The sequence below is a fragment of the Siphateles boraxobius genome, unplaced genomic scaffold (assembly GCF_051911475.1).
Source record: "Siphateles boraxobius isolate OS27281-9 unplaced genomic scaffold, OSU_SipBor_1 16, whole genome shotgun sequence".
NCBI lineage: Eukaryota > Metazoa > Chordata > Actinopteri > Cypriniformes > Leuciscidae > Siphateles > Siphateles boraxobius.
Genome location: NW_027508766.1, coordinates 17,665,798 through 17,688,835, shown reverse-complemented (window position 1 = coordinate 17,688,835; position 23,038 = coordinate 17,665,798). Strand labels below are relative to the sequence as shown.

Here is a 23,038-nt window from a genome sequence, read left to right as displayed (position 1 = left end):
TTTTCTGCGCTTCATGAGAGTGTGCTCTGCGAGGTTCGGAGTGCTTATGTGTAGTGGTGAACACTGGGGCGTGGGCACTTTCATTACACTTACAACACCGACGGCATGAGCCGGACCAGACATTTTACTCATTTTGAGATTTTTCTGGGTCGCCGTGAAAACGGCGTTTGTGTGCAGGCGAGAGGGTCAACAGACCGGCTCGTTGGCTGCTAATTGAACCACTGCAGTAGCCTGTTTGAAGGGGACTGACAGGGAATAAACTTAAACACGCACGTCTTTTCGGAGGCGATGTGTCTGTTAGTAAGCGTGAGCGCTCGTGAGCGGGCACGTAACTTACATTCTTAATCTGACATTATACTCACTTGAGATTTCTCTGGGTCGCCGCGAGAACGGCGGATGTGTGCAGGCGAGCGGGTTGCATTACCGGCTCGTTGGCTGCCAAATACACCACTGCAGTAGCCTTATCTAAGGGGACTGACATGGCGAGACATTTCGACGGCGGCGCGCAAGCCCGTCCGGGTCATGCAGAGAGCTCGAGAGGGCTCTGCACGACGCGCGAACGGGGACGCGAGGGCGGGGTAGCTCTCTTGTAACGTAAAGAGAGCTAGCCGCGTGCTCGGTGGTCGAGCAGAACTGGAACAGTGTTTGTACGAGAGCGCGCGCACGAGTAGTGGGCACGGGACCTACATGTAACACAGATGATGCCCGTCCGGGTCATGCAGAGAGCTCGAGAGGGCTCTGCATGACGCGCGAACGGGGACACGAGGGCGGGGTAGCTCTCTTGTAACGTAAAGAGAGCTAGCCGCGTGCTCGTACGTGTCCCTCGGCCTCATTCTCAGATGCGACGGCAGTGAGGCTCGTGAGCGGCAGCTGCGCGTCGGTGAGGAGAGGCGGGGGGTGTTGAAGGCTTCGAGTCGAGCCCGCAGGGTCGACAGCGGAAGCGCTTCACAGCCGGAAGTGCGAGGCGTCTTAAAAAAGACACTCGCTGCTCTTTTAGAATAGGTTTTAGAATAGGTTTTAGCAAGGTAAAGGATACGTCGCCGGATAGCGTAGCTCGCACGGATGGCTGAAGGTGGCGAAGACGGCCGGCTTCCTCAGCGCTCTCCTAAGCTGGCTGTCCGCTGTTCGACGGCGGCGGTGGCTTCTCTCAGATCCAGCGATGCGAAGAGCTCGCTGAAGAGACAAAAATCAGGGAATTCAGCCTACAGCCCCTAGTGTTATACGCTAAGCCACGCCCATTCTGGCGGGCTGTGACGCTATGAAGGCGCGGGCGCCCTTCATTGGGCGTGACGTCACGCCGGGCTCACTGGTAGGCTGCAGCAGTTGCCCGCAGGGCAGCCAATGAGCACGCGAGATGGCCTGCTCTAGGTCTGCTAGCTGCTGCACTGCGTTGACAAGGAATACAAAATTAAGGATAATTTTTTGGCTTCAGTATCTCGAGAAGATGAATCTTTCCCGTAGCGTAAGCTAAACTTACGCAATACGAGAGAACCTCTCGTAAGAGAACATGGAAATTCATTGGTCAGAAGAAGTTAAATCGCACGTCTATATATAACTTTTTAAAGCAGTGGATCTCAACCAGGGGGCCAGAAAATTCTAAATAATAGCCCTAAGAACATCAGGATGTAAACTGCAATGATATACACCCCTATCCCCCCTCCCCCTCCCCCTCCACACCAACACCATTTGCACTTTTGAAATTGTTGATGTGATTTAATTGAAAATTGTCCAACTTTAACAGAAAGCACAACAAAAATTTCAACCACAATTAAAAAAAAAAAAAAACGTCAGCAGACGACACCATTGTCAAAACGATCACCATTCACACGGATCTGTGAAAACGACTAAAACCGCTGTATTCTGCTGCCAGGCCATTATATGACGATGAAACACTATAGACTGAACACGTAATACGCATGTGCGTGACGTCATCATCTTCAGAGATTCACGTGTTTGTTGTTTACACTGAGACCTTGCACTTTAAAAACCCGTTTTCAAAAGTTTGCGTTTTCAGGCACCAAAAACTCTGTTGTCGTGTAAATAAACTGCCAAAACGCATAAAAAAAAAAAGTTTTTATTTGAAAATGGTGTCACGTAAACAGCCCCTTTTTTTTTTTTTATTCTCATCATGTGTTCTTTTTTTCAGCTTTCCGGTCCCTCTTTATATTAAGTAGCTTTAAGTACTATGTACTTACATCGAAAAGTAGGTACAATGTACTTATTGTGTTCATGTTGTATTGTAAAATAATGTTGCTGCTATTGAGGTGTGATACGGGTAAGGTTAGGGACAGGTGTGTGTGGTATGGGTCGGTTTAAGGGTTGGTTATGATGTAAGGGAAGGGTCAACAGTATAATTACAAATGTAATTACATAAATTAATTACAGCTGTAATTACATGCAAGTATTTTTTAAATATAAGTACAATGTAAAAACATATATGTACACAATAAGTCCATTGTATCAAATTATTAATTTCAATGTTAGTACATAGTAGTTAAAGCCACTTAATATAAAGTGGGATCCAGCTTTCAGCGGCAATGTGGATTGATATAATTGGCAGATGTGTCGCGCTGCATATTCAAAAAAGCGAACCAATCAAAAGCATCAGAATAGCATCGCTTTACTAAACGGCCTTTAAAAGGCATTATGCACATCAAAAACAGGCAAAGCAACAAATTAATATTATTCAACATATCCTAGCTTTTTACAGAACATATTTAGATGTAAACCCCTTTGTTATCATTAACATTTTAATAAGTAACTGTAATATAATTACACCTTTTTTCTCAATAACTGTAATGGATTACCTTAGTGAAAAACACCTACAGTATACCAACATTTATTTAAAATACATTTATTTCATATTTTCATATACTACAAACCATTAAAATATGTACTGACATATCGCTTGAGACTTACTGATGTAAATATTATAATTAAACTTTATTTTGAGTACTTTTTTTATTGCACAATCAACATTTATTAATATTAAGCTTAAAATGTGTTTTGATATCACTATCAGTAAGGATAGTATGATCACTGTATAATATCAGTCTTTAAATGCAAGATATTTAAATTGTACCTAAAGTATACTTGCAATAGTTCCACTTTAGCAAAATCAAATACACTTCAGTATAACTTTAGTTGGACCTCAGCACTACTTCCAGATAACTAAAGTGCATTAAGAACAAAATTACTTGCTCCAATTTAGCAGACTTTAAGTATACCAATTTAGTTGTCACTATTATGTTCAGTTTGTTTAGTTATCATGGACTCTCTGCTTGTTGTCATTAGTCACATGTGTTCCTTTGTTCTAGTTTCCCCGCCACTCATTAGTTACCCTGGACACAAACACCAATCATCACAGTTGTTCGTTATTTTGCCATCATCACCATGTATTTAAGTTCCTCCTTGTGCACTCTTGAGTTGTCCGGTATTGTTCATGTGTGATGTTTGCACGCTGTCTCACTATTCAGTTCTGAGCTATGTAAATAATCCTGGTTGTTATTCGTCATCTTCGTCTTCCGTGACATTAGTATACTAAAAGTACAATTGCAGGGTATTTATATTAAGTACATAAATATGAAATGTATTTGTAGTATACTTTGCATAAAATAAATGCAATTCAAATACATTTTAGTATATTTATTTCTCACTAGGGTACAGTTAATTTTTTTGTAATTAAATTCGGTAACGCCATTCCATGTTACTAGTTACTCCCCAACACTGATAACCGGCTCACTAAAATAGTAAAATAGTAGTCTAAAGGAGACAGACTTCTGTTATTACATAATGAGGGATTGTTCAGAATATAGTTTCTAATCTGTAACAAAAAAATAGTCCTGCTTTAAAAATTGATACCACTGTATCGACTCCTCAAAAGACATCAAACATTCTTCATCAAACAAGTCCACAAGCTGACTAATACCTTGGTTCACCCAAAATTTAAACCTCTACCTGGAGGGAAGTCTGGATTGTTCACAGTTGGTGTGAGAGCAGAGGCTAGCTTAGTTCTTCCCTTGAAACAGCAAACTGCCCTCCATGCCTTAAGTGCATTTACAGTTACAGGGTTATCACAATTCTCCAAAAAAATTTTTTTTTTTTTGAAAAACGACAAATCCACAAGGGGAAGTTTTGATAACGATTGTTCAAGATCTAACCACATAGAAAAAGTTATCAAGAGTAACCCAATCAGAAACATATCTTACTGTAGATGTGCAGACCACTGGTATAGCTTAATATTAGGTAAATCCATTCCTCCCATTAACCCTGGTAGTTGTAGTGCAGAGAATTTCAGCCTCGGTTTGCACTTGCTCCAGATAAAGGAACTGTGCCTGCTATTCATATCTTTTAAAACCTTTTTAGAGAACAGGATAGGGATCATTTGAATTGGGTTCAGGAGCTTTGGGAGGATAGTAATTTTTTTATAAGAGCCACTCTACGTAACCAGGAGATAGGTAAAGTATCCCAACGATTTAAATCTTCTCTAATTTTGTTGATGCAATTTTAAGTCCAAGTATACCAGTGCATTATCAAGTGCTATTCTTTCTGTACTTGTGGATGACCTTTCTCCTCTCTATTATTCACTGACATTGATTACTTGTCACATATCAGATTCTTTTTAGCTAGCTCTGATTAGTTAACACGGTTCCCATTTATTTCCTTGTAACTTTACATGTAACATTTAATTTGGCTACTTTAAAAAGTCCAACTCATGAAAATAGTTTAACAGCTACTGTATATTTTACCATTATCTGAATCTATTTCGATTTTATTGATATTATATTAGTTATGACTAGCAATCAATCAATCAATCACTTTATTTATAAACCACAATTAAACGCAACTTCCGTTGACCAATGAGCTATACAGAGTGCAAAATAAAACTACAACACGATAACAGACACAGACAAACAAAATAACAACATCAACATTAATTTTTTATAAGACAAATCAAATAAAAAAGTTCTTTAACCTCACTTTAAAAATGGACAAAGAGGGTGCTGTTCTAATTTCCAGAGGGAGATTATTCCAAAGTCTTCTTGGAGCAGTAATAGAAAATGATCTATCTCCTCTAGTCTGAAGTCTCGATCTAGGAACTCTTAAGAGGCTTAAGTTCGCAGATCTCAAAACTCTTGTTTTTTGTGATTCACCAGTCGAAGATCGATCCATTTGCAACGAGAGTTTATTGAAACACAATCTGAAACAGGCAGAGGCAAGCAAGGGCAAACACATTTGAGCAGGCTGGGCTTAATCGAAGTCAGGAACCAGGCAGAGGATCGGGACAGGCATATAACAGGCAGCGTAGGAGTTCCAGGCAGAGGATCAGGACAGGCAGATAACTGGCAGAGTCGGAGTTCCAGGCAGAGGATCGGGGCAGGCAGATAACAGGCAGAAGTCAGAGGCAAAACGGGTCGGTAATCAGACAGGCTATCCGGGGTTTTCACTGCTCGGTAGTGTTCACTAACGTAAAACAAAACTTCACACTGACAGCTGTTCGAAGTGCGGTTTAAATAGTCAGGATGATAGACAGCAGCTGGGCGAGGTGATGAGAGTCATAAGGGGTTGCAGCTGAGTACGATGAGCGTGATTAGAGGGTCTTTGGGAAATGTAGTGCGAGGAGAAGATCAGAACTCGGGCGAATGCGGTCTTGGTTGGCCAGCGAGGGAGGCTGCAGAATCTGGGATCGTAACACTTGTAGGTTGATGGACTGTCAGCAGATCAGAAAGGTAGGACAGAGCTAACCCATTTATGGACTTAAAAACTAAGAGCAAAATTTTAAAATTAATTCTGTGGCACACCGGCAGCCATTAAAGTTTCTGAAGGACAGGAGTTATATGTTCCCTTTTTCGAGTTCCTGTCAGAACTCTGGCAGCAGCATTTTGGACTAACTGAAGGTGGTTAATGGATGATTGACTGATCCCCAAATAAAGCGTGTTACAATAATCCAGCCTTGTAGTGATAAAACCATGTATAACTTTTTCAAAGTTTGCAAAAGAGAGGAAAGACTTAATTTTAACCAAGGTTCGAAGTTGGTAAAAGCTTGCCTTCACAACTTGATTTACCTGTCTATCAAGCTTTAGGGCACTATCCAATACTACACCCAAGTTTTTAACATAAGGCTTAACATAAGGTGCCAAAATGCCAAGATCTACATTTGTTGTGTTATGTACACTGGAAGATGTAAACAGCAAAACCTTGGCCTTTCATTTAAACTTAAAAAATTCAAAGACATCCATGCTTTCACATCCTCAAGGCAGGCAGTCATCTGTTCTAAGCTATTTTTATGTTTGAGAGTAAAATATATTTGAGTGTCGTCTGCATAACAATGATAATTTAATTCATATTTTCTAAAAATAGTGCCAAGGGGAGGCATATATAAAGAAAACAACATAGGGGCTAGAATGGAGCCTTGAGGAATCCCACACGTCAACTTTACAGAGGAAGATCGATGGTTACCAATGTTAACTGATAAGCTCCTATTTGTCAGATAGGACTGGAACCAATGTAAGACGGAACCTCTGATGCCCACTATGTTTTCTAGACGAGACAGCAGGACATTATGGTCTACCGTGTCATGTCCAATGTGACTATTTCCAATGTGCTATGTTTTATTATGCTGATTGCCTGTAACTACTTCAAATTGGATGTTCCCTTTAGGCTACATTGGGGTTGTGAACCGCAGTCAAAAGGACATTGATGGCAAGAAGGACATTACTGCTGCCATGGGAGCAGAAAGGAAGTTCTTCCTCACCCACCCAGCCTATCGACATCTGGCCGATCGCATGGGGACTCCCTACCTGCAGAAAGTGCTTAATCAGGTAGAATGACAAAAAAAGCCACTTATGCTAATTTTTTTTGCATGTTTTTCAGCATTTTAAACACCTCACTAAAATTTTGATACAGAATAATATAGCCTTAAGTATATTTTTATCGTGTAACATACATTTGAAAAATGTACATTTTTCAGTAACCAAGGGTTTTCATTCTCATCTAGCAATTAACTAACCACATCCGAGACACCCTGCCAGGACTGAGGAATAAACTTCAGAGCCAGTTACTGTCCATTGAGAAAGAGGTGGAGGAGTACAAGCACTTTCGCCCCGATGATCCTTCTCGCAAAACCAAGGCTCTACTACAGTGAGTCTTATATATATTACCCACTTGAAAATTTACAGCTCAAGGACATACACAGCCATTCAAAGGTTTGGAGTCAGTAAGCATTTAAAAAAAAGAAATTTATACTTTTGTTCAGCAAGGTCTTATTCAATTGTAAACCGTAAAGGCATTTATAATGTTTATAAAAAAAATTGGGAATTTGATGAGAGATGTTATTTTTTTGTCATCATTTGGGCCTTAACAGAAGTGCTTCCTACTAATCACCTTCCTCTTCTTCCTCACATCTCGCCTCCTCTGTGCTCGACTCCTCGAGGGAGGAGGAGAACGAGTGGCCACGGTATCCCTATGGCCCTGCCTCCGGTCCTTGGACTGTGGCGGGACAGAACCCCCAGAGGCTTTAGCCGGGGATCGGCGCGGAATGTATTTCCTGAACACTGCCAACTGCTCCCTCTCCTCTCTAAACTTTCCAACCACTGTCTCAACAGATGTACCAAAACGTTCAGAGGGCGAGACATGGTGCATCGAGGAGAAAATTGTTTTCTTCCTCCCCGATGTCCGCCAAGATCAGTCACAAATGCCACCATAGCTGACATCGAGCAACCGATAGCAGCGGCTGTTTGTTTAGCGGCCCCGGGGAGCTAGATCCGTATTGCTGCGCAGTTCAGCAACTGCTTCAGGGGACAGTCCCTGATAGTCCCTCTTTTAGCAGATCTGCCTGATAGACCTGCAGCACCGCCGTGATGTGCAAGGCCCCCCTGGCGTGACCTGTTGCCTCATACGCCCTGCCATTCAAGCATGAGGTGGTCTGAAGTGTCCTGGATGGTAGAGCAGGAGCCTTCAATGAGGATGACTCACTCTGGGAGAGATAGTTTGCAAGCGTCTCCTCTACCCGGGGCATCCTCACATATCCCCTCTCAGCTATTCCTTCTTCATCCGCGTAATTTGAATGATAAAATGGATCAATCCGGTGTAGCAAATCAGCTCTATGAAATATTAATAATCAATAATAACTGGTTATAATGATTATGAATATTTGGATCAGTTAATATAATTAACTTAATGTAGTAAAATAAATTTTTACTTCAACCCACCTGTTTGTCACGTGGACACTCAGCTTTAATTGTTTATTAATTCTAAGAAATATTAATTTCTGGGGAAGGGAAATGAATGTAGAATGAAGACGTTTGGACCAACTCCTGAGGTTGTCCTTGATTTTGTCATGCTTTGTGAGAGAGTCCTCTCTCTCCTGAATGAGCACATGGCTGGTTTGGTCAAGGCCTGGGGCCCTGGGGCCTGGGAGGACATGCAGGACAGCATAACACCCCGAACGTTCTGAGAAGCCAAGAGAGAGCAAATGTTGGGTGTAGATGCAATATAAAGCCTCAGAAAGCTGCCACCCCTCAGGGTTGGCTCGGCCAATAAGAAAGGTGGAAGTTCCAAGCGGGAGAATTTGGTTTATGGCTCTTTTTTTCAAGGGTGCTCATTTGCATGTGCACACTGGAGGGATGGTAGCTGATGAAGAAACTATGAAAGATTCTTTTAATAATAATATGTTGTTGTTATCGACATATCATGTACACAGTCATTTCGATCTTCAAAGTACCAAATTATAGAGACCAAATATGCCACACATTTGATTCTGGTTAACCATAGAATGCAAAGTATGAAACATTAACCCATTAGAGTTAAGAAAACATAGGCCAAAACAACATCAGAAGGAAAATCATGAGATGTGAAAATTAGATACATGTTTATACATTTCTAAAGTGGTTACATATATATGTCTGGTGGTTTGTATATTTTCTGTGACTCACACATAAAACTTACTATTCTCTGGTTTAAAGGATGGTTCAGCAGTTTGCAGTTGATTTTGAGAAGTGCATTGAGGGTTCAGGAGATCAGGTGGACACGGTGGAGCTGTCCGGAGGTGCAAGGATCAATCGCATCTTCCATGAGCGATTCCCTTTTGAGCTAGTTAAGGTAATTTAATCATACTGTGACTACTGGTGTTCTCTGAGATCAAAACAATGCAGTGCTTATACTTTCTGTTGGATTATTTAAATTATATTCTCTCATATTACATAAAGGAAGTGTCTCTCTGTCTGTTAATGGTGACTAGATGGAGTTTGATGAGAAAGAGCTGCGTAAGGAGATAAGTTACGCCATCAAGAACATCCACGGTATCAGGTGTGAAGCCTCTACCTCAAACAGACAGAGTCAAACACATTTGCCAACTCACCTGCTCTGAGATCAAACTCTCTTTGATGTCACTGTGACATTTTGAACAACTACTTGCTAGCTATGAAGTACTGCACCATTAGAACCATGTCATGAAATATAAACTGCAACCACAAACTAATTAGGAACTGTAAAGGACATAATTTAGATCTCTGACTGCTCTGTTCATTTCTTTTACTTGTCAGGACTGGTCTGTTTACTCCAGACATGGCCTTCGAGACTATTGTTAAACGGCAAATCGCCAAGATTAAAGAGCCATGTCAGAAATGTGTGGACCTGGTCATCACCGAGCTGGTCAATACGGTCAGGCAATGCACCAAGAAGGTAAACCCTACTCCATGTCTGTCTATACAGTATACCCATTTGAACTTCATATACATTTTTGAAAATAAATACATAAATAATTAATAGCACAACTGTTTTCAACTTTGATGATAATAAGAATTTTTCTTGAGCACCAAAACAGCTAATTTTATAATCTGAGAAATCATGTGACACTGAAGACTGGAGTAATGGCTGCTGAAAATGTAACTTTGCCATCACAGGAAAAATTTACGTTTGAAAATGTATTTATATAGAAAGTTGTTTTAAATTGTAATATTATTTAAAAAACAAAAACTGTATTTCTGATTAAATAAATGCTTCTTTCATGCACATTTAAAAATCTTACGACCCCAAATTTATATTCTCACCCTTGTATATATATATATATATATATATATATATATATATATATATACAGTATATATATATGATGTCACTTTAGTTTAGAGTGAATCTAGTAAAGGCTTTCAAACCGGTATAGGTCATATTTAATAAAAAAAATTAAAAATAACTGTAGGGTAAGTAATTTTTTCCATAACCATTTTGTTATTCTGGTTGAAACTCTCTTCACATCCTGATAGCAATCAATAATAGAAGTGGTCTTAACATAATTTTTTTTACATATCGTCTGGGGAAGTGCCAGTACCAAAAATTTTTTGTCAAAAATCATACAATGTCCGACCTGCCTGTCAGCGTATGTATTTCCATACATATGCACATGAGGTAATTTAATGGCGTCTCTTATGACGCTTTGCTGAATCTGCTCTGGCAATGCGCGACCTGCACGTTTATGTGTAGCACTCAAGGGAGGGTGGAATCCAGTGCTTTCAAAACTAGCCTGCTATTGCATCGAAATTGCCTACCCTACCTTTAAATATTAAAAACATTTTGCTGAAGAAAATGAATTATATATTCAAATTGTGGCATTATTTTGATGACATTTAAGCACAGTTCATGAAATAAAAATCTCAATAAAGTATAAATTATTTATTTAATGAAATATAGCATTTAATTTATGATAATGTATTTATGTTTGTTAATTTGTTGTTTTTTAAATTTATTTCTATATTAAATGTTATGTGTAAAAACAAAAATCAAAATGATGTCATTAATGACTCACCCTCATGTCGCTCCAAGCCCGTAAGACCTCCGTTCATCTTCAGAGCACAGTTTAAGATATTTTAGATTTAGTCCGAGAGCTTTCTGTCCCTCCATTGAAAATGTATGAACGGTATACTGTCCTTGTCCAGATAGGAAATAAAGACATCATCAAAGTAGTCCATGTGACATCAGTGGGCTAGTTAGAATGTTTCGAAGCATCGGAAATACATTTTGGTCCAAAAATAACAAAAACTAGGACTTTATTCAGCATTGTATTGTCTTCCGGTTCTGTTGTGGATCCGCGTTCAGTGACGCTGCTGACGTAAGACGCTGCTGACGTGTGTCTGGTGCGCCTGAGCTTCGTTTACAGTCTGAGTGAGACGCACGCTGGAAACAAAACAATCTTCACAAACATGACTAAGGATTTCCACACAGAGGAAGACTTGCATTTTTTTGCCCAGCCATATTTATTTGAACCCGAATACACGGACGAACCAGATACACGTCAGCAGCGTCTTACGTCATCAGCGTCACTGCGGACTCGTGAACTCGGATCCCCAACAGAACCGGAAGACAATACAATGCTGAATAAAGTCGTAGTTTTTGTTATTTTTGGACCAAAATGTATTTCCGATGCTTCAAAACATTCTAACTAACCCACTGATGTCACATGGACTACTTTGATGATGTCTTTATTTCCTTTCTGGACAAGGACAGTATACCGTTCATACATTTTCAATGGAGGGACAGAAAGCTCTCGGACTAAATCTAAAATATCTTAAACTGTGTTCTGAAGATGAACGGAGGTCTTACGGGCTTGGAGCGACATGAGGGTGAGTCATTAATGACATAATTTTCATTTTTGGGTGAACTAACCCTTTAACTCAAAACCAAAACATTTAGACACATTAAAATAATGAAAATGGGGTAGGGTATAAGTCATTTCACTAATGCACAATTATTTTCTGCACTTAAATAATAAATAAAATCACTTGTCCATTTGTCTGTGTTAATAAGATTTGTTAATAAGCTGACAGTGGTAGTAGTTGATCCAGTATGTGTTTTGTGGAACAGCTGGCTCAGTACCCCATGCTTAGAGAGGAAATGGAGAAGATTGTAACCCAGCACATCCGTGATCGAGAGAGTCGCACCAAAAATCAGGTACAGCCCATCTAACATGCACCTGCCAACCCTTTACATATACAAACTCATGTGGTAAAACCAAGCTACAGGTTTAACTGAAAAATAAGTAGTGAAATGTGTATTGTTGTTTTGTTTTTCTGTCATCAGGTCATGTTGCTAATTGACATTGAGTTAGCATACATGAACACCAATCATGAGGATTTCATCGGTTTTGCAAAGTAAGAACATATTAACCATTTACTAAACCTTTTACTAAATCCAGCATAAGTTATGCTTTGCATGCTGGTACCAGCATGGGGAGGTGGTTGCTGGTTTGCTGGTCACTAGCATGGGAAACGGGAGAACAGCATGACTATGCTAACCAGCATAAACTAGCCTGGGCGAACACGGAATTCATGTTTAGTTTTATGATGTCTAGTATGTGGATCAGCATAACTTAAGCCATTCTGTTCTCAAGCTGTTCTGTTCTACATGGTTACATAGCTGGTAAAGTTATAGTCATCTAATAAACGTATGGCTGGTAAAGATCATTAAGTCGTCTGATGGGGGCACCAGAACATCATTATCTGCTTTTCGGCAATGACCCCCAATATTCAAACTTGGTCTTGTGGCTAGTTGCAGTCTCTTTGTGTTCTTTATGGTTTATGGTGTTTTTTTTTTCTGTTCATCTCTTCAGCGCCCAGCAGAGAAGCAGTCAGATGAATAAGAAGAAGGTTGCTGGCAATCAGGTAAGCAGAAGACAGAATGAACAGAAGCTGCATCCTGCATGCATCACACAACCTAGCAGATGTTTGCCGCCTGACTCAAACATTCTTTTATGTAGGAACACCAGAAGCAGGTCTATAATTGGACACTGCACCTCTCAGTGTCTGTCATATTATGAGATTTTAAGTATTGAGAACAGGGGTGGGTGTTTTTAAAATGCTCTTAAAAGGTTAGAAATAATGAGGAGGCCTCTGGGTTTTAAAACTAAAACATTTTTAATTGTAAATTAAATCATATAAATGTAAAACAGTATTATTTAATAAAAGATTTAAATAAATTATAACACTTAATTATATTATATATTAACCTATATATTCACAAAACTAATATATAAATATATTTTAATTTTATATTACATCTGTACTTTTGAATTGCAATGTGCATAACTGAGATAAATAAATTATTCAAAATGCATGATAGGCTTGCCTTTAATTTGGACATGTCATGGCCTTTCATTAGGCCTTTATCAGTATTTTTTTTAAAGTACTTAAAATTTTATAACGTTCTCTGAGGTCCACTCATAATGTTATCAAGATTTTTAAATGACCAAAAAAAAAAAAAACACTCCAATTTAGAAGTAATGGGCTATATTCTATCCTGTTTTTGACCCTCTCTTTCAAAGACTGCCAAATTCAAGACTTGGAAGTAAACAGCCACTGCTATGATTGGGAAACAGTTTTGCCTATTAAAATAATTCCATTACACGTTTTTACAATTTTTTTTGAAAACTTCCGATGTTGAGACATATTTCGTTTAGTTAAAACGTTTGCCAACAATGAAACATGTATGCGTATTAAATAAGCTTGAGTCTTGGTTGTGGCAAATAAAGTTTAAGTACTTGGAGGTACCACAGTTATGGTTGGCAAATGATAACTTATGGTGTTTTGTGTTAACTGAATTATGAATGAATGTACCATATTCATCGTTCATCCTTTTTGACTGTAACAAAACAGAAGATGTCACTCACTGAAACTTTTATTCAGGAATACAGCAAATGGCTTAGATCAAAACTATAACAAAATCAGCATTATCTACGTTCTTCTTTCCATATCTGGGAATCCCAACATTAACCCCATAAATGCAAAAGCAAATGAAAGACTAGCTAATCACAACTATCACAACTAATCTGTTTGACTGTGGCGCTCCGGTATAAATACTCAGTTACCCCTTTTCCACCAAAGCATTTTGAGAGCCGGTTCGGAGCCGGTGCCTACTCGCGAACCAGTTCTTTGTGTTTCGACAGCCAAAGAACCGGTTCTGGGCCAGGAAAACTGGTTCCAAAGCGGCACCAACTCTTTGCTGGACTAGAACCAGAGAACCGTTCTTTTACCACCGTGTCATGCTTACGGCGGGGCTGGAGGCGGGTTTAGATGTGTCCTAAACATATTTTATGACCGCAAAGCCAGGAGAAACATTTGCAGAAACACGATGTAGTCCACCATTGTAATTATTTTGCTTGAAGTTGGCGCAAGCGTTTCTAGCTTTTTTTTAATTTTATTTTTTTATTGAAAACATTATGTAAGCAAAGAAGAAAACAGTCAAAATATAGAACAAATAAATGGAAAGAAAAAAAGACACAAGACAGAGGTACATAACTAATCAGAAATGATTACATATCAAAGGAAAAGATTAAAAGACTTACTTATTTCAATTGTTTTTAAAGCCTTCATGGTACACAAGTTAGAGATAATCCCAAAATAATGTACTTGCTAGCAATTCTGTATGGCGACGTACACAGTGACGTAACGACGTCGTTCGCTGGGCGCTCTAGTCAGTGGGAAAACAAACCGGTTCTGAGAAGGTTCGCAAGTTGAACCAACTCCGAACTAACTTTGAACCAGCACCAGTTCCGAACCAGTTCTTTTTTGGTGGAAAAGGGGTAAGTGTGGCAAGCAGGACGAGGCAGAGGGACGTGAGAGAACGGCGCAAGGCCGGTGGCGTGAGTGATAATGAATGACACCTGTGAGACGCACGCACCGGTCTCGCATCTCTCACGGAGAAGCGGAAGCATATACAGGCCTGATTTTATGTTGTATTTTGTTTCTCTTTTGTGTAGCCAGCAGTCATCCACGAGGGGCTGCTGGCGGATCCTTTTGTTTTTGTATTTCTTTTATTTTGAGTATTAAAAGTCTTTGTTTGTTCGCCGGTTCCCGCATCCTTCTTCCCATAACAACCCTGTAACATTGGTGCCGAAACCCGGGAAGGAGGAGGAACGCGCTGTGAGAGAGCCCTCGCCGCTGTGGGGAATCCGTGGTGCCATCTAGCATGGCAGGCAGAATCCATCGCCATGGATGCTCGAGGCAGTGCGCTGGAGTGAGTTGCGGGGGGGGGGGTTTGGTGGTTGGGGTTTGGGTTTGGGGCGGTCGAGCTCGCTAGTAGAGCGCAGTAGGCCTGCGAGGGGCGAGGGGGTATGTGGCGAGCAGGACGAGGCCGAGGGTTGTGAGAGAACGGCGCGAGGCCAGTGGCGTGAGTGATAATGAATGACACCTGTGTGACGCACCGCCCTCGGTTCCCTGAGAGTAGGGAACGAGTATTGCGTAGCTATACGCAGTGGGGGGAAACTCCTTTCCTCAGATTTATTGAAGCTTATAAGTAAAACGCATTACAACTGCACAGCGAGCACAGTGAGAGACTGAATCACTGATTGGCTGTGCTGCAGCAACTGCATATCCAATGGCGAAGGCACCTAAAAAGGGAACCCGAATTCTTTAAAGGCGTATATATATACAGTATATATACATATATACTGATAAGACCGGACATCGTCGGGTCTAAATCATATATATAGTGATGTCACTAATATTCCTCCGACCAGGCGAGCAACCACCAAGAAAAGGTGTTAAAACCAATTCTCGCTCAGGACAACTGGAAGCTGCTAGGGACTGGAAAATGCTGGCTGATCTTGATCAACGGCTTATTTTTCCACCTGAGATTGCCACCACTAACCTCCGACCAGATATTGTAGATTAGAGACCACTCGCCTAGGGGAGTGTTGTCTTGAGAATGCATATCCGCACCCAGATTCTGAATGCCCGGGATATGCGCTGCTCTCAGAGAGCTCACGTTGGCTTGCGCCCAAGGAAGGAGATCTCTCGCCATGGAGTACAGGTAGCCCGACATGAGACCGCCTTGGCGATTGATATATGCAACCACTGACATGTTGTCCGTGCAGACTAAGACATGGTGTCCTTTGATGCTCGACAGAAATGCTTTCAGGGCCAAACAAACTGCTTTCATTTTCAGACAGTTGATATGTAAGCTCTGCTCCATGCTCGACCAGAGGCCTGAGACAGGCTTGCCCTCCTGCAGCACTCCCCAACTGATGTTGGAAACGTCCATGAAAAATACTTTCTTCCTGGAGGCCACACCCATGGCCACGCCATCGTGGTACCAATTCTGAGCCCACCAGGGTATCAGGGTTCATAAACAGCCGTGATTCATAATGCCAATGCTCCCCGAGCTCCATGCGCGGGCTGGCACCCGGCGTTTGAGCCAGTGCTGAAGTGGCCGCATATGCAGTAAACCCAAACGAAGTACTGGTGATGCGGCCTCCATGAGACCAAGAAGTTTCTGGAACTTCCTGAGTGGTATGCGCGCGCCTTCTTTGAAGGAGGCTGTCAGCTGTTGAATAGAGAGCGCGCGTTCTGGAGTTAGCCACACTTTCATAATCGTAGAGTCTAGAGGCAATTATTCATCTAATGCTTGTTTTTATGAACAATACCTGACAAGTAACTTATGTACATATTGTTACAAACATATTTTGTCATTTATTTTAAAGGTTCATATTAAAATTTTTGTTCTGTCGCCCAATAAACAATAGGCGATAAGCCTATGCACATTTTGCGTAATCTTTCTAATTGGCTATTTTGAAGAAGACAGACAAATCCGTTTACAATTCATTTTCTTACATTTAGCCTGTTATTATGAAGAAAATGAGGTCAACCAGAAGACGATAAATGAAATTTATTGAAGATTGAACACTTGTTTCAACCGTCCCGACAGCGCCTCCTGCCAGTTAAACCTGTTTTGACCTTAAACTAAAAAACTCTGATATTGCACACTTAAGGGTGTGTTGTAGTACTAATACACCTTCCGTATTATCCTTACAATGGCACATGAAAACATAAATACAACCTGTCAGTCAAAAAAAAGTACTGCACGAAAGAATTTGCTTACCACACTCAAAAACAGCTTTCCGGCTCTAACTTTGAAACGGCATGACGTAAAGAAGAAACGTTTTCGCAGGTCTGGTAGGCATTGCGTGCTGTACGTGCTGACGAAATTTGACGTACTTGACGTGAGTGGTTTTCAAGGAAATCTCAGTGTTTCATCCGTCCCGCGTTTCAGTCGTCCCGGCTCTCCCCTACTTAATGCTAGGATCACAAGGATGGCAATGCAAAGACTTTGCTTTTCCACAACGTGGCACTTTAAAACATATTGTAATTCACAGAGGCACCTCTATTGTTTTTGTTGTTGGAGTAATCCTGTGTTTGCGTCTGTTTCTTATTTACTACTATATGACATGCGTGAATTGGTGGGCAGAGCTAAAGAGACAATCATGTAGAAATAGTTGTTGATCTGATTCTGCCGAGGTGGTCTTTTGTCGCACTATGATGTAATTATTGGACAAAATCCGAAACATATCTTTTTCTGAGCTTGGTTTCAATAAAATCTGTTTCTAGACTTAACAAGTAAGTTTTGAGTTCTGAAACTTACAGGATATTTTTATAGTACAATGATATGAAATGTGTCAAAAGATCAAGGAAATTTTGATTTCTCTATTCATGACCCCTTTAAGAGTATTGTGATATACATTTTTGCCATTTCCATTTAGGAATAATTCACATATTGAGCCTGAATTATCTTATTGCGTGTTCCATTTACGTAATCATGTTTAACAATTATTTTTGTATTTTTTCTGTTAGTGGTGTGAACTGGTGACTGAACTGTCTTAGCATCTTTCTGCTACCTTTGTATTCTGTTCATCTTTGTCTGTTCTCACTGCTGCCTTTTCCAGTTTATAATTACCTTTCTTAAACCCTGTCTTTGCTTTTCTACTGTTGCTATGCCAACACGCCTCAGGATGAGATAATGGTAAGTGTGCATTGACTGTGGCCTCTTTGGTGTGTGTGTGTGTGTGTGTGTGTGTGTGTGTGTGTGTGTGTGTGTGTGTGTGTGTGTGTGTGTGTGTGTGTGTGTGTGTGTGTGTGTGTGTGTGTGTGTGTGTGTGTGTTTAATAATGCACTTTGCCGTTTTAATATAAAATGTACTTCAAATAAAGCATTACATTTGGATTATTATGGTCCTCATTGTAGTGTTTTTTTACAAAAAGACAAATAGCTGGTTATGATCATTAATTAATACTAATCAGTACTAATTACATAAGTTTTTTTTTCAATTATGGAAAAAATTATATCCAATTATATTAACACCTAAATTTAATAAAAGGAACCAAATAATCTGGAATTTTTAAATTCATGTGGATTTTTGATGTAAAACTTTTAAATGGTATTACAAACTTGCTAAAACACTACTGTTCAAAAGTTTGGGGTCAGTATATTTTTTCAAATATTTAATATTTTTGAAAGAAGTCTCTTATGCTCATCAAAGCTGCATTATTTAATCAAAAATATTAGTACAATTTAAATTTGTTTATTATTTTTATAAAAACTTTGATTATTTTTTTCATGATCCCATGAAGAAAAAAAAGTACAAAAGAAAAAAAAACTATTGTGTCTTTGCTGAATAAAAGTATTAATTTCTTAAAAACCCAAACTTTTGAACGGTAGTGTAGATACATTTTCACTAGTGGTCTCAGGCTTTAGGACCCCACTGTATTTGCAATGTTCTTCTGAGAAATGCCACACTCACATACATAATTTTGAAATTATAACATGGAATACTTCTGGAATACTTGATTCTGATTTGCCAATCATTCTTGATAATCAGATATTTTTGTATGACTGGAGAACTGCATAATTGGTCATTGTCCCAATTGATTTCCTACATAGCTTTGCATGTTTATGGCTTCTCGTATCATCTAGGTGATCAGAAAGGGTTGGCTGACCATCAATAATATTGGCATCATGAAAGGAGGAGCGAAGGAATATTGGTTTGTCCTGACCGCTGAGAATCTGTCCTGGTACAAAGATGATGAGGTGAGTCCCCTGATGTCTTTTCTTGGTTGCTTTTCATTTAGCAAAGCTTTTTATCTGATGCCACTCGCAGTAAATGCACTACAGGGGATGGTTTCCCTGAAGCGGCCTTGTTTTCTTTTCATATAGTCTGTGCTTTTTAGTTCAGTATTATTTCCATCAGCAGTAAGGCTATATTTAGTCTAAATTCACAATGAAAGCATCTTATCCTACCAGTAACCCATGCTGTAAATGCACTGCTTCATTGGATCCAAGAAAATAGAATGAGATGAATGAGGCCATACAGTATAAATGAGTGCATTAGTTCTGTTTTTTACTTCAGTAATGGCCAGGTATTGCCGTCTTGATGGTCTGATCAAGCACAGGTGTTATGGTACTGTTGTGACTCCCACCCCACCCCCACTGTCAGTCCCGAGGCATGAGGAAAAGCAGACCAGGCTGCTCTGGGGGTTGGGAAGGTGGCATATGGTTTTCATTACCATACATACCAGATTTAGGTCCAACACTTCCCAAAAGGCCTTGTTGTAGTTAGTTTAATCATGAAGAGAAAGTCCTTTTAAAACAAAGGAGTTCCTAGTCCAAAATGACTTAAATTGCATATGGGGGGGCTTCAATTGCATTATATCCATTTTGCATATAATTGTTTTTTTATTTAATCCCCTAATTAAAAGAAAAAGAAAAACACAGTTATGTCCTGCTTGTGCCAAAACAATTTCTTTGTGGTCCAAGTGGATGAAATAAGAGTCCAAACAATGACAATTATACACAGCGAAAAGAGTTTTATTTTCCATAAAGTCAACATTGTAATGAATCACATTGGCTTTCTTTCTTTCTTTCTTTCTTTCTTTCTTTCTTTCTTTCTTTCTTTCTTTCTTTCTTTCTTTCTTTCTTTCCACACACGCAGACACATATAGTCTATAATATATGAATATAATAATATATGTACACACATATATTATATAAACAAATACTTTTATGTTAGATGCTTTTTATAATAGATTTTCCTGCAGAGGAGGTTGAATGTCCCTGGGAATGTCTCCAGGGGAAGTTTTTGTTCGATTTAGCTAATTAACCCCCTTCCTTAAATGCACTTAAATACACAGACGTTACTTAGCACATAGAGGAATGCAGATTTCCATGGGTAGACATACAGAAACATGATGACGAGACTGTTGCTGGACAGAACAAGAGGATGTGTGTGAACCCCCACACAGCCTAACCAATGTGCAGACTACTGTACAATCTCTACGCCCTGAACAGGTAGTCTGAACACTGGGAAAGCGGGGCGGGAATGGCGCTTCACAGGGAGATGAGTCCAGCAGCATTGAGGAATGAATCTGTAAAAAACATTAGCGATCATGATGTACAAATTGAACAGGCATTCTGTTTTTCAAATCTTTTTTTGGAAGTTAGCATACAAAAAGGGAAATGAAAAAGTTGATATTTATAAGGGACTTTTGACTTTGTATTTGCTTGAAAATGGAGCATTACAGCAGGCCATTTGCCACGGTCATATTGCATCAGTTTTACTTGTTTAATTATTTCATGAAGCAGACTATTGTATGTTTATTATTCAGAGAAGTTTGCCAAGATGCATTTCAGACCTTTTAGAATGTATACACTTTTTGCTCATGTTCTTAAAAACATATCCATTATTTATATCTATCTATAATTTATCTATTTTATTTCATATATCCATTTAAAATTCCCCAAGTTTTCCTAGCTGGTGGACAGCCCATTGTCCCTCTTTAACTTTAAACTTTCAGATTTGTTTCTACCATATGCAAATAATAAAAACTTCAAAGGGACAAGAAATACCTCAAAAGTTCATGCATCTGTGCCAATCAGATTTGGCATTAGATGTTTCGATTGTCCTCCGAAAACCTCCATCCATCCTTTTCTCCATCTCTGTCTCTCTTTTGCTCTTGCTCCGATCGGCTGGACATCCGAGTGTGTGAGATGCCAAAGTGTGGTGGGTGAGTGGGGGAGGAGGAGGAGAGGAGGGTCCTTTAAAACCTCTGCGTGTTTGATGGTGGTACGAGAAGGGAAAGAATGTGGGTGGCAAGAAGAGTTAGGTTTCCTGGCCCTTTCACTCCCGTCGACTCATAAATCCCCCTCAGATCAGCGGCAAAGTAACAGATATACAAAATTAAGATATACATGCAATATTTGCACCGCAAAATTAATTTGTAACGCACAGCATCTTTTCGTACTTTTACAAATGTAGATTTTTCAGAATTGACGTGGCAGACTTTTGACTTTCCCCTGGAAGAGTTGAAAAGAGGCAGAGGGAGAGTAAGAGGTGGAGCTTTTTTTGGAGAATTTTTTTCCCTCCGCCTTAAGTTTATGTTTCTTTTCTCGTTAAACAGGAAGTGAGAGGTCAGAGGTCACAAAAAAGTAAGACAAGGGAATCTGGTACTGATGAAGACTCAACATTTTCTTTGAGATGCATTTCTCTGTGTGGTTGTGTGTGTGTGTGTGTGTGAGTGTGTGTGTGTGTGTGTGTGTGTGTGTGTGTGTGTGTGTGTGTGTGTGTGTGTGTGTGTGTGTGTGTGTGTGTGTGTGTGTGTGTGTGTGTGTGTGTGTGTGTGTGTGTGTGTGTGTGTTTTCTATCCCGGTTGGGACCTGAATACACACTGAATCATGGGGACTCGTCTCACAGTGGGGACGTAAATTGAGGTCCCTATGAGGAAACAAGCTTATAAATCATTACAGAATTAGTTTTTTTGTAAATGTAAAAATGAAGAAAGTTTTCTGTGATGTTTAGGTTTAGGGGTAGGGTTATTGTAAGAGGATAGAATATACAGTTTGTACAGTATAAAAAAACATTACTGTACGTCTGTGTAGAGTCCTCACAAAGATAGCGATAGTGTGTGTGTGTGTGTGTGTGTGTGTGTGTGTGTGTGTGTGTGTGTGTGTGTGTGTGTGTGTGTGTGTGTGTGTGTGTGTGTGTGTGTGTGTGTGTGTGTGTGTGTGTGTGTGTGTGTGTGTGTGAAGTTGTGGGTGGTGGCGCTGACTGAGTTTCTTGGCATGGAGGCGGAATTGTAATATCTCCAGATGTGTAGTCATGTGGTCTGTACCTCTCTTCATGCTGCTATTTATTCTGAACCTCACTTCCTCTACTCGTACTGAATAAAGGGCTCTTTATACTGGCCTTTGTGTTTTAAAACATGCCTACAGACAAGAATTAAGGTGGTTCGGAAGTTAGTTCACATTAAGGCTGAAGTTCATGCTAACCACAGAATGTTTCTCTGAAATGCTGCAAGGTTCTTTTTTAATGTTAGATAAGATGCTAACATGGACGTGGCCTATAAACAAGAGACATACATTATCCCCACACTGTTTAATCCGTCCTTGGTGTATGGGGCTTCCCTTACATTGGATTTTGTGGACATTAATCTCTGAAACTGGCAGTGTGAATAGAAAGTTTATTGTCACTAGATGATACCGTCTGCTGTCAGCGTTCTGAAGCCTTGTGTTTGAAAATCAGTCTGAATTTCTGAGCTTCTTAAAGGAATGGTCACTCATCTGCACCTTTACAAATTACGGCTCGGTTACGTATGGTAACCCTCGTTCCCTGAAGGAGGGAACGGAGGCGTACGTTGAGACCGACAAATAGGAATCTCGCTAGAGAGGACAATCTACTTTGAGTGAAACTAAACGAGCCAATGCACATTGGCGTGCAATCATTTGCATCAGCTGTATTATGAGCAGCATACACTCACCTAAAGGATTATTAGGAACACATGTTCAATTTCTCATTAATGCAATAATCTAATCAACCAATCACATGGCAGTTGCTTCAATGCATTTAGGGGTGTGGTCCTGATCAAGAAAATCTCCTGAACTCCAAACTGAATGTCAGAATGAGAAAGAAAGGTGATTTAACCAATTTTGAGCGTGGCATGGTTGTTGGTGCCAGATGGGCCAGTCTGAGTATTTCACAATCTGCCCAGTTACTGGGATTTTCACGCACAACCATTTCTAGGGTTTACAAAGAATGGTGTGGAAAGTGAAAAACATCCAGTATGCGGCAGTCCTGTGAGCGAAAATGCCTTGTTGATGCTAGAGGTCAGAGGAGAATGGGCCGACTGATTCAAGCTGATAGAAGAGCAACTTTGTCTGAAATAACCACTCGTTACAACCGAGGTATGCAGCAAAGCATTTGTGAAGCCACAACACGGACAACCTTG

The 23,038-nt window shown here is 40.0% G+C and overlaps 1 protein-coding gene and 1 long non-coding RNA gene across 4 annotated transcripts in view; one reads left to right on the top strand and one right to left on the bottom strand.

Annotated features, from left to right (window-relative positions):
- The window catches only part of LOC143739400 (uncharacterized), a 119,076-nt gene that overhangs the window by 65,980 nt on the left and 30,058 nt on the right, over positions 1-23,038 (bottom strand). The gene's annotated exons all lie outside the window — the stretch shown is intronic.
- The window catches only part of dnm1b (dynamin 1b), a 70,694-nt gene that overhangs the window by 25,116 nt on the left and 22,540 nt on the right, over positions 1-23,038 (top strand). For 2 of the 3 annotated variants that reach the window (XM_077231870.1, XM_077231872.1), the window contains exons 6-15: positions 6,661-6,821; positions 6,998-7,140; positions 8,964-9,099; positions 9,239-9,306; positions 9,543-9,681; positions 11,857-11,943; positions 12,073-12,143; positions 12,602-12,653; positions 17,773-17,784; positions 18,735-18,848. In XM_077231870.1, coding sequence (XP_077087985.1) covers positions 6,661-6,821; positions 6,998-7,140; positions 8,964-9,099; positions 9,239-9,306; positions 9,543-9,681; positions 11,857-11,943; positions 12,073-12,143; positions 12,602-12,653; positions 17,773-17,784; positions 18,735-18,848 — 983 coding nt within the window. The remainder of the gene's footprint in view (positions 1-6,660; positions 6,822-6,997; positions 7,141-8,963; positions 9,100-9,238; positions 9,307-9,542; positions 9,682-11,856; positions 11,944-12,072; positions 12,144-12,601; positions 12,654-17,772; positions 17,785-18,734; positions 18,849-23,038) is intronic. The other variant, XM_077231871.1, reaches the window with a different exon arrangement.